This window comes from Musca autumnalis, unplaced genomic scaffold, assembly GCF_047663935.1.
Source record: "Musca autumnalis isolate F117 unplaced genomic scaffold, ASM4766393v1 scaffold_3, whole genome shotgun sequence".
In the NCBI taxonomy this organism is placed as follows: Eukaryota; Metazoa; Arthropoda; class Insecta; order Diptera; family Muscidae; genus Musca; species Musca autumnalis.
Genome location: NW_027411866.1, coordinates 253,165,727 through 253,182,600, shown reverse-complemented (window position 1 = coordinate 253,182,600; position 16,874 = coordinate 253,165,727). Strand labels below are relative to the sequence as shown.

Sequence of the window (16,874 nt, the reverse complement as noted above, 5' to 3'; positions counted from 1 at the left end):
CCCGCAAAATTGCCGTTAAGTCCAGGATTTGTTCTACAAAATTCCGTCGATAATTTCATGAAAGTTCCAATAAGCCCGTCGAAATGTTCTTGAAATATATGAGTTCATAAATGCTGTATATATATGTACATACCCAGCAAACCATTCGTACCGACATCGTAACGAAATCGGAACAAAATTCGGACGATACATCCGAAATCTGATCCGAAATCGTAACGATATCTTAACAAAAGTTGTATGAAGTGGTTGACATAATTTCGGAACGAAATGTCGCAGCGACTTCGGATCGATTTCGGTCCGATTTCGTAACGAAATCCGAAGAAAATCCTTGTGAAATTCGGAAAGAAAATTTCTTTCCGACATTCGTTCCGAAATCGGAACGAAATCTGTACAAAATCTGAACTATTTCCTGTCCGAAAAATCGTTTAGAAATCGTAACGAAATCTGAACGACTTTGCTTCCGAAATTGTTCAGACTTGTCGGACATCAGACATTTGGTTTGCTGGGTATGTATATGGATGAATATTGTAAAATTACTGGTTTCGGGGGTCGAAAACGGCAAAGTGCGAAAATGGTTTTAAATAAATATTCGGCTGATACTATTTTATAAGACTATTTAATGCATAAATTAGGAACGGTCCATGTATATATAAGGATTTGTTCAGACCACGGGAATCATATAGTCCCATGGAAATGATATTTAAATATAAAACTTTGTAAGTCCCAATTTACATTAGGCGAGTTTACTTGCGGCAATTGTCAGTTTGTGGGTGAGAGAGGGTGTTGAGAGACAAAGGGTTACCATATACCTCACCTCTCTCTTCATCAAACTGACAATTACCGCAAGTAAACTCGCCTAATGTAAATTGGGACTAAGATTCATTTGTTCTTTCTTTGTTTTTACAGTGTTTTATTTATTAACTATAGCATTGACTTTGAAATCGGTCTATTTAGATATACAATTTAACATATTGACAGTGGCGTAGGGTATCATATAGTCGGACCCGGTCGACATCATCCTTTCCTTATTGACTATTTATTTTTCCTCTGCATTTCTACTTTTTTCTTTCTTATGGTTCCATGTTGTATTTGATGGTTTGTTTAAAAATCCCATGATAAATTTATTTTACAATTATTATAGATTGAATAATCGCAAATTTACTTTAATTATACCCACGGTAATGAGAGAAACATGATTATTCTTGGATTTAAATGTTTAAAAAGTTCAACATTTATTATATGATATAATATAATTTAATGAATGAACATACCTATACCATCAATTGAAATGAAAAATGAACATACCTATACCATCAATTTGGAATTTCCATAATATAAATAACGAAAAAATACCACAAGAATGGCGCAAAAAAACACTAAACATTTCAATAAAATTTTCAAACTAATAGTACATTTACGTTTACGAAATTTAGTGTCAATTCCTATATACGTAAAATGAAATTATATAATATAATATATATATATAATTTCCGAAATCCACTCGATTTCAACTGTCAATTCCTTTGCGTATACGTCAAATGAAAACTCATCTGAAATCCATTTGATTTCATTTGACGTTTGATCAATGGAATTGACAGTTGAAATCGAGTGGATTTCGTTAATGTAAACTTACTATAAGAGTTATGAAGTCAGCCTATATCTTCGTAGGGCATTTGGGTCAACCACTCTGTTATTTTTTTATTTGAACAAATTATCGGAAAACCTATTCCTTTTACTTCCTCATAGATGGATTAACAAACAGTCATTAGATAGCCTCATAATAATATTAGCGTCACTACTCCATTTTTGCGAAGAATTATGGTGCATGTACATGGAGAAACCAAAAATTCTATTGAAATTTCCCAAAAAGAGCCAACCTGTTGTAAACCATTTGGATAAAATTCTGTATAAAATATATATCCAAATAACGACAATTTATAATTTTAATTTAATAATAGCTTGAATACCCATGGTGTTGTGGTTTCTCCTCTAAAACATATGCACAGAGTTAAGAACAGAAACTAAATCCAAACTGTTGTTGTTGCTGCATTCTTAATTTACATTTTCTCAAACCAGACAGTATGGCACCAGACTGTCTGGAAAGAAACATTTCGATGTTGTCCAGCATGAGAGATCCTTTTACACAAAACACATGTAGCAAAATAGAAGAAATTCCAATACCAGCAAAGAACTTATGCTAAGTAATAAAGAGCACATACGCACAAATTCCGACACATGCTGAGCCTCTGGTCGTGTGTCTGTCCGTCCTGCTGTCATTTAGAATCCTATTTATTTATTCTAAACCAATTCAACTACTTGAAAATCTGAAGTTAGTTACAATTTGTTGCTTTACTCCAATTACAAGACATAGGGTCCTTATGTCTGCGCCTCCTCTTTCGTGTACTCTGTGGTATGAAATTATTAATATTTTCCAATTTGTTATTGTGCCCTTAGCTCTCCCGTAAATTTGTTCATCCAATTTTATGCATTTTAAAGATCAAATTACTCACTCTGCACTGCCGTAAGTTGTTATTTGATATCCATGGATCCTTTTCGTTAGTTTCTTTTGGGGTTTCAGAAATTGTAGCTATTTTTCAAGAGTAGCTAGCCAGCAATGCACGTTTTCTCATCCAGACATGTTGGCATCATAAAGAGGATCGTAAGGGTCTTGTAGAGCAGACAGTGTGTCTTCGTTTGCTTGCTGAAGTTCAAGGAAATTTAAAGAAAATACTTGGAAAGCATTTGGTTTTCATATTCATATGGCCTGGGTGTCTGTTTAGTTGTTTTTGTATAACCACGAGAGAGAAAGAGTGTGGGAGTATATTTGATTTGCTCTTTAGTTGTTTTCTGGAGGGATTGACATGTGTTTTATGTAAAAATCAATTTTGAAAAATTTTGATTTGATTGATCTGTTAATTTACTTTAATGGAATACGGAATTCCATTATCATTTAAATAAACACGAGCTAATGGGTAAGGAATTGAGTGCCTCCGTTAAATATTCTGTAGAAATAATTGTTATGATAGGAATTTTGATGTGTTGAGGTAAGTCCATATTTACATTAGGCCATTTTCCTTGCGGTAATTGCCAGTTTGAAGGAGAGATAGGTGAAGCATATGGTAACCCTTGTCCCTCAACACCCTCTCTCACCAACAAACTGACAATTGCCGCAAGGAAAATTGACTAATGCAAATATAGACTAAGGCCTTGTTTATATTATAGCCTTTTGAAAGGTAAACATTCTTAATGAGGATTTATTTGACGTATACGCAAAGGAATTGACATTTGAAACCCAGTGGGTTTGTTAAATCCGGTTATATACATGGTATAATTAAAGAGGTAGATTTAAATGAAAACAATCTATAGAGCCCTTGTTTTACCTGAATTCCTAAAACGTCAAAATTAGTAAACACAAAAGCAACAAGTGGGTTTGTTTACAATACCATTTTTGAACATGTTATAAAAACCGCGAAAAATGAATGAAGTGTCAAGATTTCTCCACATCATCGAATTGTGAATATGATAAAATGTTTGTTTCAATGCAAAGTTGGAGAATTTCTTACATACACATGTTCTAAAAACAAATTTAAAAATCATTGAATTCGATAGTTTTTAAAATTGTTTGGCATATTATTCAAACAGCACACACACATACACAGATTGTGTATATTGTTTTGACGTTTTAGGAACAGTCGAAAGAAAAAATTTAAATTGACAGAAAGCTTTAGCTAACCTTTCTTATTAAACCATGGTTATATATAAACGTACTATAATACAAAGGAGAAATAATTTTTTTATACAAGTAAATGGAAAGTGTTTTCATTCTAAAGGACTTGACACATAAAAAGCATAACATTCTTGCTTAAGTCATATCTGGTAAAGACCAAGTTCGACCTAATTCAAATGTGGTTCTGACATTTCTTTATTCCTTTCCCTGAAATGACTTCAGCTAGAAAACCAGGTGCTTATGTGTCTAGGCCTTAGAGGCCTTGCTTTCCTGCTTCATTTCTGACATAACATAAAATAAAAGAATAAAGAAGGCCGAGCCAATTTCGAAATAGGTTGCCCTTTTCTTCTTTATTATTTTATTTTTGTTACGTCAGAAATGAAGCAGGAAAGCAAGGCAACCAGGCGAGGTAGCTTATGTACCCAGGCCTTAAAAGAAAATAAGTTTCCATGTAACTCCGGTGCTGATAATAAATTTAGATATGTTATTTGTCCAGAGGAGTTTCAGAAGTAACTATACTGTTGATATTACAACGGTTAATCTCATTGGACTTAATAATATGCTTACATTAGAACCTTTTGGCAGGTTAACTTCCTTTATGAGGATTTATTTGACGTACAGTTAGGCCATGTTTATATTATAGCTGTTTGCAGGGTTAACCTTCTTAATGAGGATTTATTTGACGTATACGCAAAGGAATTGACATCTAAACCAAGTGAGATTGTTAAATTCAGTTATGTATATATAAACTGTCAGTTCGTTTTGAAAAACATTACTCTCTACAATAGAGGGTAATAAATGAAGTTGAGCCAATGGGGGAATACTCCACTCAAACAATCGAAAACGTACTATAAGTATGTAAGGCCATGTTTATATTATAGCCTTTTGAAGTGTTAACCTTCTTTATGAAGATTTGTTTGAAATTGGAAAATTCCTTTTAAAGATAAAAGGCCTTGATGTGTATACTAAGAACGCAAAAGGAAATATCCGTCATATGTGAAGTTTCTGATATATCGCGTGATGAATTTTTCCGCCCCTATAATACTTGGGGAAATAGCTTCATATCTCTTTTTGTCTTTATTGTAGCTTCGGTTTGAGATCGACTCGTGAATCTTTTTGTAGAACATTTCATTCTTCTAACTCAATTCCTTTCATATCCTTTTCGTCCTTTATTTCTTGAACCGTAGTAGAAGTACCACAAGATGAGATTTTTCAACATCCAAATATTCTACAAAAATGTTGCTCAGAAAATTTTAGGTACGGTTCTCTTTGGCAACTAATCAATATTGTCCCATTTTCATTGTTCTTTTTGGTGTGTACTCGGTATTGGTTCAGAAAAAAACTATGTTTGGTTTTTCTGTATATTCGACATTGGTTATTTATTGGACTTGCACTGCAACTAGCAAAGTTTTAATCAGCGAATTAATTTTATTTGATTGACAACTCTTTAAGCTTTGTAATGCTATACATATATGTATGTAAGCTTAATACTTACTTACTTAGCTGGCATAGGCCGAACTAAGAAAAGATCTCCATTTCTCTCTATTTGTTGCTTCGCACTCTGGAATACCGCGCCTTTTCATCTCATCATCCACTTGTTTGCGCCATCTATTCCTTGGCCTGCCAATTCTGCGTGCACCGCCAAGCGGTCCGTATTTATACGCCTTTTTAGCGGGTTCATCATCGCTCATTCTTATGATATGGCCTAGCCAACGCAATCGCTGCATCTCGACAATATTGATGTCTTTGTATAGCGGATACAGCTCGTGGTTCATACGACGTCGATATTCACCGTCAACGCAAATCTGCCCGTAGATCTTTCGAAGAATTTTCCTCTCAAACACACCAAGCACTGCCATGTCTGCTTGCGCAGGCTTCGGAGCCATACATCAGCACGGGTAGTATCAGTGTTTTGTAGAGCGTTATTTTTGTTTGACGAGATGTGGCTTTGTTTTTAAACGGCTTACTTAAACCAAAGTAGCATCTGTTGGCCAATATAATTCTTCTTTTTATTTCACAACTGATGTCGTTTGTTGTGTTTACGGAGGTGCCGAGGTAGACGAAGTCTTGTACTACCTCAATATTATAGGAACCAACTTCCACAGTCGGTCCGAGCTCAATGGACGCATTGCGCGTCGACACCATCAACTTGGTCTTCTAACCGTTTACCGCCAGACCCACTTTAGCAGATTCTCCTTCGACCTTCATAAAGGTATCAGTTACTTCCTTTACTGATCGTCCCATGATGTCTATGTCACAGCATAAGCAAGTAACATGTGGCTATTGGTGTAAATTGTGCCATTTCTTTTGACATTTGCATCTCGTATTACCTTTTCCAACAAAATGTTGAATAGGTCACACGAAAGGCTGACTCCTTGTCTGAAACCTCTTTTGGTACTGAACAGTTCGGAGAGGTTCTTTCCAATTTTAACTGAGGACCTAGTATCAGTTAAAGTCATCTTACAAAGCCGGATGAGCTTTGCGGGAATACCAAATTCAGACATTGCTTGGAATACCTTTGAACGTAGCGAGCTGTCGAAGGTTGCTTTATAATCGACAAACAGGTGGTAGGTGTCGATCTGCATCTCTCGTGTCTTCTCCAGGATTTGTCGCAGGGAAAATATCTGGTCAATGGTGTACTTGCCAGGTCTAAAGCCACATTGGTATGGTCCAATTATGTATTTCGTTGACCATTGGCTTTAATCGTTCGCACAATATCCCTGACACTATCTTATAGGCAGTATGCCCCTATAGTTGGAGCATACAGTCTTATCTCCTTTCTTGTGGACGGGACACAGGATGCTCAGGTTCCAATTGTCGGGTACGCGTTCTTCCTGCCAGATGGTGCTAACTAGCTGATGCATACACCTTATCAGCCCGTCGCCTCCGGTTTTAAACAGCTCGGCTGGTAAGCCATCGGCTCGTGCTGCTTTATTATTCTTCAGCCGGTTGGTTGCTGTTTTTACCTCATCTTGGCCGGGCGGTATACATTCTATACCATCTTCTGGGATTGGATCTGTGGTATCATCGTCTTCGCTACTATTAGATACCAGCAGATTGGAGAAATGTTCCCTCCATATCCTGAGCACGCTATGTGTATCTGTTACCACATTACCTTGCTGGTCTCTACAGGAGGATATGCCTGTACCAAAGCCATCTGTTTGATGTTTAACTCTTTGGTAGAATTTTCGAACTTCATTCTGGCTCCTGTACATCTCGATTTTTTCACACTCCCGCTTTTCCATTTCTCTCTTTTTCTTGCGGAAAAGACGTTTCTCTTTTCTCCCGATATCTCTCTCGTGCGCAACGCGTTGCTACTGGTTGTAAAGTAGCTCTATATGCCGCATTTTTCTCTTCGGTAGCAGCACGACACTCCTGGTCATACTATGAATTCCTTTGTAGAGGTCTCTGGAATCCAAGTATGGATTTTACGGCTGTTTGCATGGAGTGGTCAATATTTTGCCATTGTGTTGTTATGTTATCGGGACAGGGAGTGCTCGCATTAAGCAATTGGGCTAGTTAAGTGGAATATGCTGTGGCTATCTGTTGTGTTTGAGCCTATCGATGCCCAACTTCCGCTTTGTGTCTGTTCGTGCTTTATTTGCAACGTTTAGACGGGTGCGTCTCGGAACGATCGTACGTCCAACACGCTCTTCCATCTATCACAACATGATCAATTTGATTACTTGTTCTTTGATCTGGAGACACCCAATTGCCCTTATGAATATCGAGATGATTAAATCTGGTACTGCTAACTACCATGTTTTTTGCAGCTGTAAAGTCTATCAGCCTCATACCATTGTCCGATGTTTCACTGTGGAGACTGAATTTCCCGACTGTTGGGCCAAAGATATTCTCCTTTCCAATTTTGGCATTAAAATCGCCTAGAATGATTTTAATGTCATGGGCAGGGCATTTTTTTTTTTGTTTTTACAGTGGTGGATATTTGTCCACTCAATGTGTATGGTTTCCATGACAAACTCATATTAAAAAAGTCAACATTTAAAAATTATTTTCAATACTTAATGGTTTTTATTTATTTTTATTTCTATATATAAATATTCTTATATTTTTAATTTCTTTATATTTTTAATTTTTTCCCTAGCCTACAACTTATAAACTAAATATCACATTTATTTTATTTCATATTTTACAAACAGTAAAGTTTTCGTTTTCCATCTTTTTTAAGATTTAATTAATGCCCATTATGGCGTCTATGGAAAAACTTAATTTCGGTTTCTTACTGACAGCTGTCTGGGGAACTTCATCGGCAACTTCAGGTGTTTCATGGACAGGTGATACGTAAGGGCTTATGAAATTGGGATTGATTACAGGCATCGAAGTGGCAGCAGGATATGCTAGCAGATAGGAGTTTTGTAGGACTTCATAGTCGTACAGCATTGGTTGGGGCTGGGCAATTTGACTGACCACTGCGGCGGCATTTAACAGTGTAGCATCGCTAACTTGATTCAATTCGGGATCAGCAAATGCACGACGCTTGCGAATGCGTTCGACTAGAGGTGAATTCCAGGCAGAAAAATGTTGATTGTATTCTGGAAAGGACAAGAATAAGAGAAATTGTAATTAGTTATGGTTATTAAAGACGAGAGAGTTTTGAAGTTCCTAATTTTAATTTAAAATTTAATAAAATCCAGATTTTAATTTTCTACTTACTTTCCATGGCAGCATTGGCATACAATGTTGATTGCTGGACATTCCTTAAACGTTGTTTGTAAATCTTTTTCTGTTCGATTAAAGCTTCCTGGGTACGTTGATATACAGCAGAGGCGGTAGCTGGTTGTTGACACGATTGCGCCGGGTTGCTATCATCCGAATGGTTTTCATAAGAGTTATTGGGTGATGACTCTTCGACCACCAATGATGTTTGTTGACGCCTTAAGGCCACCTGGGCAGCCATAACCCTTTGGCGATCAACCACCAATTGACAATTTTGACAGGTACATTCACGCCAACGACACAATTTCTTGTGACCTTTGACACAACTAATGACACCGTGATTACGACAACGGGCACATTTGGGAGTGCGTAACATACGGCGACGTTCCTTATTGGATTGTGGAGAACCACCACCCGAAGATGTTGAAGACTTTGAACTGGACATTTCGTCAGATGAATATGAAGATAATTCCGTTTGATTATATAACATGTTTTTTTGTTTTTAAACTATTTTCACTTTTTTCAATAAATTCTTTAATTATTTTTTCGTTTTTCTTGGGCACTCTTTGTTGTGTTTCCTTGTAGTGACTTTTTAAAACTGACCTTTAGAGGATTCCTGTATGTCCTCTTATACTAAATTTTAAAAGGATTCTCTCCCGAGACTCACTAAGAAAACAAAACTGTAAAAAACGAGGCAGACAGTCTGTCGTCTATGGTCTGTCTTAAGTGGGTTGCAGCCGTCGTAAATCACTTCATTTGGGGGAAAATTTCACACTTGACTTGTTTAACACACACAACGCACTACCTCTTCGCCAGAACAGTGGGTATTAAAAACGCCCAACAGAAATTTTCAAGTGGTCCATCCATCTGCCTGTGTGTCTGCTACGAAATTGTGGGTGTCACTATTTCTCTCTCGCAAGACGGCAATGTGATCACGATCACGCTTTCACACTTTCCTTTTTCAATATTTCTCAGCATTTTTTTCTAGACGTTTTGTCTGCGTTGTGTCTTCAAAATGATCAATTCTTGGTATCTGATTGGTCAGGTTGTTCATACTCTCTTCGTTCTATAAATAACCCCCCAATGGCTTTCAATATTGTCGCATGATTTAACCCACCCTTCCTTCTACCACAAATAATTAGCAAGTAATTGAAATTTGTTCTGAATTGTTCTTTCGAGAAAATTAAAACAAGTTGAGTTTTCTTTTTTCAGGTTTCTTTTCATAAACATTTGGATTTGGATTTTATTTTCTTTTGTGGTTTTGTTTTTAATATTAGTTCAAATATTAATAAATAATATCTTAAATATCAACAATCAATTACAATTAGACATCTCATTTTGTTCATTATTTCCATTCATCAAGTTCTGTATTTTGTCTTTTTTTTTTTTTTTTGGCATTCGGTTGGAATTTAAATTGTACATATATTTTGTGAATGTGTTTTGTTATTTGTTTTATTTGTAATTAATAAATTTTTATATATGTTTATTTTTAAGTAAATATTTAATATACTAACATAAAAAAATTATAATTTGGTTTTAAAGAAAATTCATAACTGCTAAAATGAGGTTTCAAGAAAAAAAAAAAAACCTTGGCTAACAAGGCGCCCGTTAGTACCACATCCCCATAAAAAATAACATCCCAATATAAAAAAAAACAAAAAGCATACGTTTTAAAGAATGTTCGGAGTTACAAAGTAGAAGGCCGATATTACTACCATACAGAAAATACGATAGATTGGGAATGGCGTCGCAGCAACACCTAAAGGATACATACTGTAATAAAGCTGTCATGTGTAGTTTGCTGGAGTTTTTACATCTTTTCTCACATCGGTGGATAAAAGACTTGTTACAATTCGGATAAAAGCTAAATTATTCAACATCAGTTTTATTAACCTCCATGCCTCCACTGAAGACAAGGACGAGCAGATCAAAGATATATTTTACGAGCGTTTAGAGATGCCCATGACATTCAAATTAATCTATGCGATTTTAATGTCAACATTAGAAAGGAGAATATATTTGGCCCAACAGTCGGAAAATTCTGATAGACTGATAGACTTCTAAGCGGCAAAAAACATGGTATGAATGTCAAGATACTTAAATCTGATACTGTTAAAGATTTAAGTATTTAATATGCCATCACTACAGATGGCCACAGTGTGCCCAGGTTTTGGAAAAAAACATTGTTTCAATCAGTTGGTTTTCAGTGCTTTCGAAGACAACAAAAATATCAAAAATACAATCCGAGAAGATGGTATTGCGTGTATACCGCCCAGTCAAAAAGAGGTGAAGAAAGCAATAAACTGGCTGAAAAATAATTAAGCCGCAGGAGCCGTAAGCCATCGGCCATTAGTCTAGCTGTTCATGTTATGTTTTTACTTAATTGTCTGTATAGGAAGAAAGGTGGTACCGACCGCCTCAACCTTTAAATGGTCACAATTCATCAATTTAAATCAAATCAAAATGAGTTTGCTTCATTTCGTTCGATCAGCTAGCTAATGATGAGCATTAATGAGCGCTTTTAGAATATAAATAGTTATGGACTCGTAAAGAGCTTTAAATATACATATAAATGAAAAATAGCCAGTTCTTCGTGGAGAGAAAAAACGCAGGATTAATAAATCCACCATTAAAAAAGACAATTAAAAAAATATTAAAAATTTTACGATTTTTAAACAAATATTAAAAACTTGGCGATTTTTAAACAGATATTAAACATTTTACGATTTTTAAGCAAATATTAAAAAATTCACAATTTTTAAACAAATATTAAAAATTTTACGATTTTTAAACAAATATTAAAAAATTGTCGATTTTGAAAAAAAAAAAAACTTAAAAATTCCACGATTTTGAAAAAAAAAATAATCGACAAATTGGAAAAAAATAGAAAATCCACAATTTCGAAAAAAATTAATACCAATTTTGAAAAATATTAATAAATCCACAATTTTCAAAAAAAAAAAATATTAAAAAATCTACGATTTTCAAAAAAATTAAAAAACCACGATTTTCAAAAAAATTAAAAAAAACACGATTTTCAAATATTTATTTAAAAAAATCCACGTTTTCAAAAATATAAAAAACCACGATTTTCAAATATTTATATTAAAAAAATCCACGTTTTCAAAAATATAAAAAACGAAGATTTCAAATATTTATATTAAAAAAATCCACGATTTTGAAACAACTATTATTAAAAATCCACAATTTTGAGAAAAATATTAAAAAATCATTCATGATTAAAAAAAAACTAAAATAATATTAAAAAGTCAACGATTTAAAAAAATATCGATAATTTAAAAATATTATTATTAAAGATCCATGGTTTAAAAAGCACTAAGAAAAAATCCACGATTTTGAAAAAAAATCAATAAAACATCCATGATTTTCGAAAAGAATATTAATAAAAAATCCACGATATTGAAAAATATTGATAAAAAAATCCAGGATTTTGAAAAAAAATATTAAATATAAAAAACCAAGATTTTGAAAAAATAATAAAAAAATCCACGATTTTGAGAAAAAAAATATAAAAAACCACGATTTTCAAATATTTATATTAAAAAAATCCACGATTTTGAAACAACTATTATTAAAAATCTAGAATTTTGAGGAAAATATTAAAAAATCATTCATGATTAAAAAAAAACTAAAATAATATTAAAAAGTCAACGATTTAAAAAATATCGATAATTTAAAAATATTATTATTAAAGATCCATGGTTTAAAAAACACTAAGAAAAAATCCACGATTTTGAAAAAATATTAATAAAACGTCCACGATTTTCAAAAAGAATATTAATAAAAAAATGCACGATTTTGAAAAAATATTGATAAAAAAATCGAAGATTTTGAAAAAATATTAAATATAAAAAACCAAGATTTAAAAAAAAATAATAAAAAAATCCACGATTTTGAGAAAAATATTTTTTTAAAATCCACGATTTATTATTTTTTATAGAAATACACGATTTTTTTTAAATCCACGATTTAAGAAAATATTTTTAAAAATCCACGATTTTTTTAAATCTATGATTTAATTTTTATTTAAATCCACGATTTAAATTTTATTTGAATCCATGATTTAAATTTTATTTGAATCCATGATTTAAATTTTATTTGAATCCATGATTTAAATTTTATTTAAATCCACGATTTAAGAAAATATTTTTAAAAATCCAAAAAAAAATTAAAATTCGCGCTTTAAAAAAAAAATATTTTTTTAAATCCACGATTTATTATTTTTTTTATAGAAATAAACGATTTTTTTTAAATCCACGGTTTAAGAAAATATTTTTTAAAATCCACGATTTTGAAATATTAATAAAAAATCAACAATTTTTAAAAATAAAAAATCAACGATTTTCAAAAAAATATTATTAAAAAACCATTTTGAAAAAAATATTAATTATTTAAAACAAAATATTTTTAAAAATACGATTTAAAAAAATATATGATAAATATACGATTTTGAAAAAAATTAAAAATCCGCGCTTTTGAAAAAAAAATATAAACATATACGATTTTGAAAAAAAAATTAAAAATCCGCGCTTTTGAAAAAATATTTTTTTTAAATCCACCATTTATTATTTTTTTTATAGAAATACACGATTTTTTTTTTAAATCCACGATTTAAGAAAATATTTTTAAAAATCCACGATTTTTTAAATCTATGATTTAATTATACCCTCAGCCTTTAGGCTATATATATCGGTCCACTCCTTCCGGTACCTCCCCCACAAAAGTTCGAAAATGTTCGGAAAATTTGTACGCACGATAACTGCTGAAGGGTGTAACCGAGTTGGTCCATACTTTGCCCATCGTGGAGCGTGTACCAGACTTAGATCAGGTTTTAATATGGACTCAATCGGTCCACTCCGTCGGGTACCTCCCACACAAAATTTTGGAAAAGTTCAGTTTAGGAACATCTCTCGAATCGCTTTGATTTTTGCTTTAGCAACTTGTATTCACTGCCCTCCATACGACGGTATAAGTTTCATCAGGGGCAAGTCCATACTTCCTGAGAAAATAGCCTGAAAGTTGCAAAAAACCCCTATGACACCGTGTGAGGAGGTTGGAGGGCAAAATAACTCTCGAACAGGTCTGCCGATTCGGTCCAAAGTTTGGCCTTAGTAATATTTTGTCCAAACATAGTTTAAGTTCGAAGATAAGCCATATCGGTCCACTCCTTCAGGTACCTCCCCCACAAAAGTTCAAAAATGTTCGGAAAAATTGTGCGTACGATAACTCTTGAAGAGAGTGGCCGAATTGGTCCATACTTTACACATCCTAATATATCTACCAGATATAGATCAGGTTCAAATATAGACTATATTTGTCCACTCCATCCGGTACCTCCCACTCAAAATTTCGGATACATGTTCACTTTAAGACCTGCTTTCGAATCACTTTGATTTTTGTTGAAGCAACTTGCATTGCTGCCTCAATTGCGATGGTAAAAGTTGTTTCAGGGGCAAGTTCATACTTCTTGAGCAAACATCCCTGAAGTTCTAAAAAACCCCTATGGTACCATATATAGTGGCTGGAGATCCATTCTTTTTAGTATCTCCTCCGCAAAACTTTTGATATTAAATCCTAATCAACATTTTTGTCAGTTCAAACGCCCAAAATTCTTAAAACTCCCTAAATACATGCGTTTTTTGGAAAAAAAATTGTTTCAATATACACAGTCTGAGGGTATATATCTGTCGGCAAAGCCGACTGATACTTTTTTACTTGTTTTTATTTAAATCCAGGATTTAAATTTTATTTAAATCCACGATTTAATTTTTTTTAATACACGATTTAAAAAAATATGTTTAAAAATCCACTATTTGAAAAAATATGTGTAAAAATCCACTATTAGAAAATATATTTTTAAAAATCCACGATTTAAAACATATTTTTTAAAAATCCACGATTTAAAAAATATTTTTTAAATATCCACTATTTAAAAAATATTTTTTAAAAATCCACGATTTAATTTTTTTTAAATTCACGATTTAAAAAAGATAATAATAAAAATCCGTGATTAAAAAAACTAATATTAAAAAATTCATGATTTTGAAAAAATATTATTGAAAAATACGTGATTTTGAAAAAAATGCTAAAAAAATCCACCTTTTTGAAAAAAAAATTGAAAAATCCAACTTTTTGAAAAACAAGTGAGAACGGCGTTATGTTCGGCAGGGTCGAGCTTGTTATACCCTCCACCACGATTTGTATTGAAGTAAAATGAAACAATTTCCTTTCCTGTATGAAGAAGAAAAAACTCAAAATTTCAGCAATTTCGGTAAAAAAATGTGGCTAATTTTCACATAACGACATTCGGGAGGTACCGCTCTATGGAGGCTATATTAAGACATGGACCAGTTCCGACAAATTTCTGGGGGAAAGTTTTATACCCCCAACGAAGACTAAGTACCAAATTTCAGCCATTTCGGTGGATTATTGTGGCCATAACCTTTAAAATACTGAAAATCGAGAGGTACCGTTCTATGGGGGCTATATGAAGGCGTGGACCTATACCTGCAAATTTCTGGGGGAAAGTTTTATACCACCAATGACGTCTAAGCACCAAATTTTAGCCATTTTGGTGGATTATTGTGGCCACCACCTTTAAAATACCGAAAATCGGGAGGTACCGTTCTATGGGGGCTATATGAAGGCGTGGACCTATACCGGCAAATTTCTGGGGAAAGTTCTATACCTCCAACTAAGACTAAGTACCAAATTTCAGCCATTTCCGTGGATTATTGTGGCCACAACCTTCAAAATACCGAACATCGGGAGGTACCGTTCTATGGGGGCTATATGAAGGCGTGGACCTATACCGGCAAATTTCTGGGGGAAAGTTTTATACACCCAACGATGACTATATACCAAATTTCAGCCATTTTGGTGGAATAATAAAGCTAAAACCTCAAAAATACCGAAAATCGGGATGTACCGTTCTATGGGGGCTATATCAAAACGTGGACCGATATATCCCATTTTCAATACCAACCATCCTGGAAGTAATAAAAACTTCTCCATATGGTGGAGGGTATAAAAATACTCGTATCATATAAAAATCCACGATATTGAAAAAAATATTATTGAAAAATCCAACTTTTTGAAAAAATATTATTAAAAAATCCAATAATAATAAAACATCCACGATTTTCAAAAAATATTGATAAAATCCAGGATCAATATCCAGGATTTTGAAAAAATATTAATAAAATACCAAGATTTTGAAAAAAAATAAATAATAAAAAATCCACGATTTTCATATATGCAACTATTATTAAAAAATCAATGATTTTGAAAAAAAAATAAAATCAACGATTTTGAAAAAAATCCATGATTTAAGAAAAAATAATAAAAAATATTAACAAAACATTGACTATGAAAAAATATTAATAAAACATTGACTATGAAAAAATATTAATAAAAAATCCACGATTTTGAAATATTAATAAAAAAATCAACAATTTAAAAAAAAAAATAATAAAAAATCCACGATTTTCAGAAAAAATATAAATAAAAATCAACTATTTTAAAAGAAATATTATTAAAACATCCACGATTTTGAAAACATATTATTAAAACATCCACGATTTTGAAAAAATATTATTAAAAAATCCACGATTTTGTAAACAAATATTATAAAAAATCCACGATTTTGAAAAAAATATTACTTAAAAATCCACGATTAAAACAAATATTAAAAAAAATCCACCATTTTGAAAAAATATTAATTATTTAAAAAAATATTTTTAAAAATATGATTGTGAAAAAAAGTATATTTTTAAAAATACGATTTTGAAAAAATACATTTTTAAAAATATATGATTTTGCAAAAAAAAAAAAAATAAATAAATAGCAAATCCGCGCTTTTGAAAAAAATATTTTTAAAAATCCACGATTTGTTTTTTTTAAGTCCAGGATTTAAAAAATATTATTAACAATCCGTAATTAAAACAATAATATTAAAAAATTTATGATTTTAAATCCATGATCACGAAACAAAATATTTTTAAAAATCCACGCTCTTGAAATAAAAAGTTATTAAAAGGTTACAGAATAGGCTGACAAAAGTTCCATTTGTTTGTTTTATTGTTATTGCAATAACAAAATAAATTTTTACAATATCAATAGTTGTTGTTAGTTGTTACAGAATAACCCTTCTAGTATATAATGTAGTTCGCTTCACCATTAAATTCGTTAGACTAACATGGACTGTTCATTATTGATAATACTTAAAACTAAAGTTGAATAGTTCCGGAATGAACTAGTTCAAAATAACGTATCCTTTAAATGGCCCCAAATGATGCTCTATTATCCTGTTTTCTTCTTCTTCAAATTTGGCAGAGCAGAATCTAGCTGTGTTCCAAAACCTGCAAAATAGTAATGTCTAGTACTGTTTTTCACATTTTCTGACACTCCCTTCTCCTATTTTCTACTACACAAAAATTATCAAGATTTC

General features: G+C 32.4%; 1 protein-coding gene across 1 annotated transcript; it reads right to left on the bottom strand.

The window, feature by feature from the left end:
• Positions 1-7,832: 7,832 nt before the first annotated feature.
• Positions 7,833-9,268, bottom strand: dmrt11E (doublesex-Mab related 11E). The gene is made up of 2 exons (XM_073973538.1): positions 8,402-9,268; positions 7,833-8,280 (listed from the first exon to the last, which is right to left on the bottom strand). Exons 1-2 carry the CDS (start codon positions 8,892-8,894, stop codon positions 7,919-7,921), a joined length of 855 nt encoding a protein of 284 aa, XP_073829639.1. The 5' UTR covers positions 8,895-9,268; the 3' UTR covers positions 7,833-7,918.
• Positions 9,269-16,874: the final 7,606 nt, after the last annotated feature.

Excerpts from the sequence above, each read along its gene's own strand:
- dmrt11E (XM_073973538.1), bottom strand. The coding sequence starts at position 8,894 with ATGTTATATAATCAAACGGAATTATCTTCATATTCATCTGACGAAATG. Across the intron at positions 8,281-8,401 it reads TGCCAATGCTGCCATGGAAA|AATACAATCAACATTTTTCT; the intron begins GTAAGTAGAAAA and ends TGTCCTTTCCAG.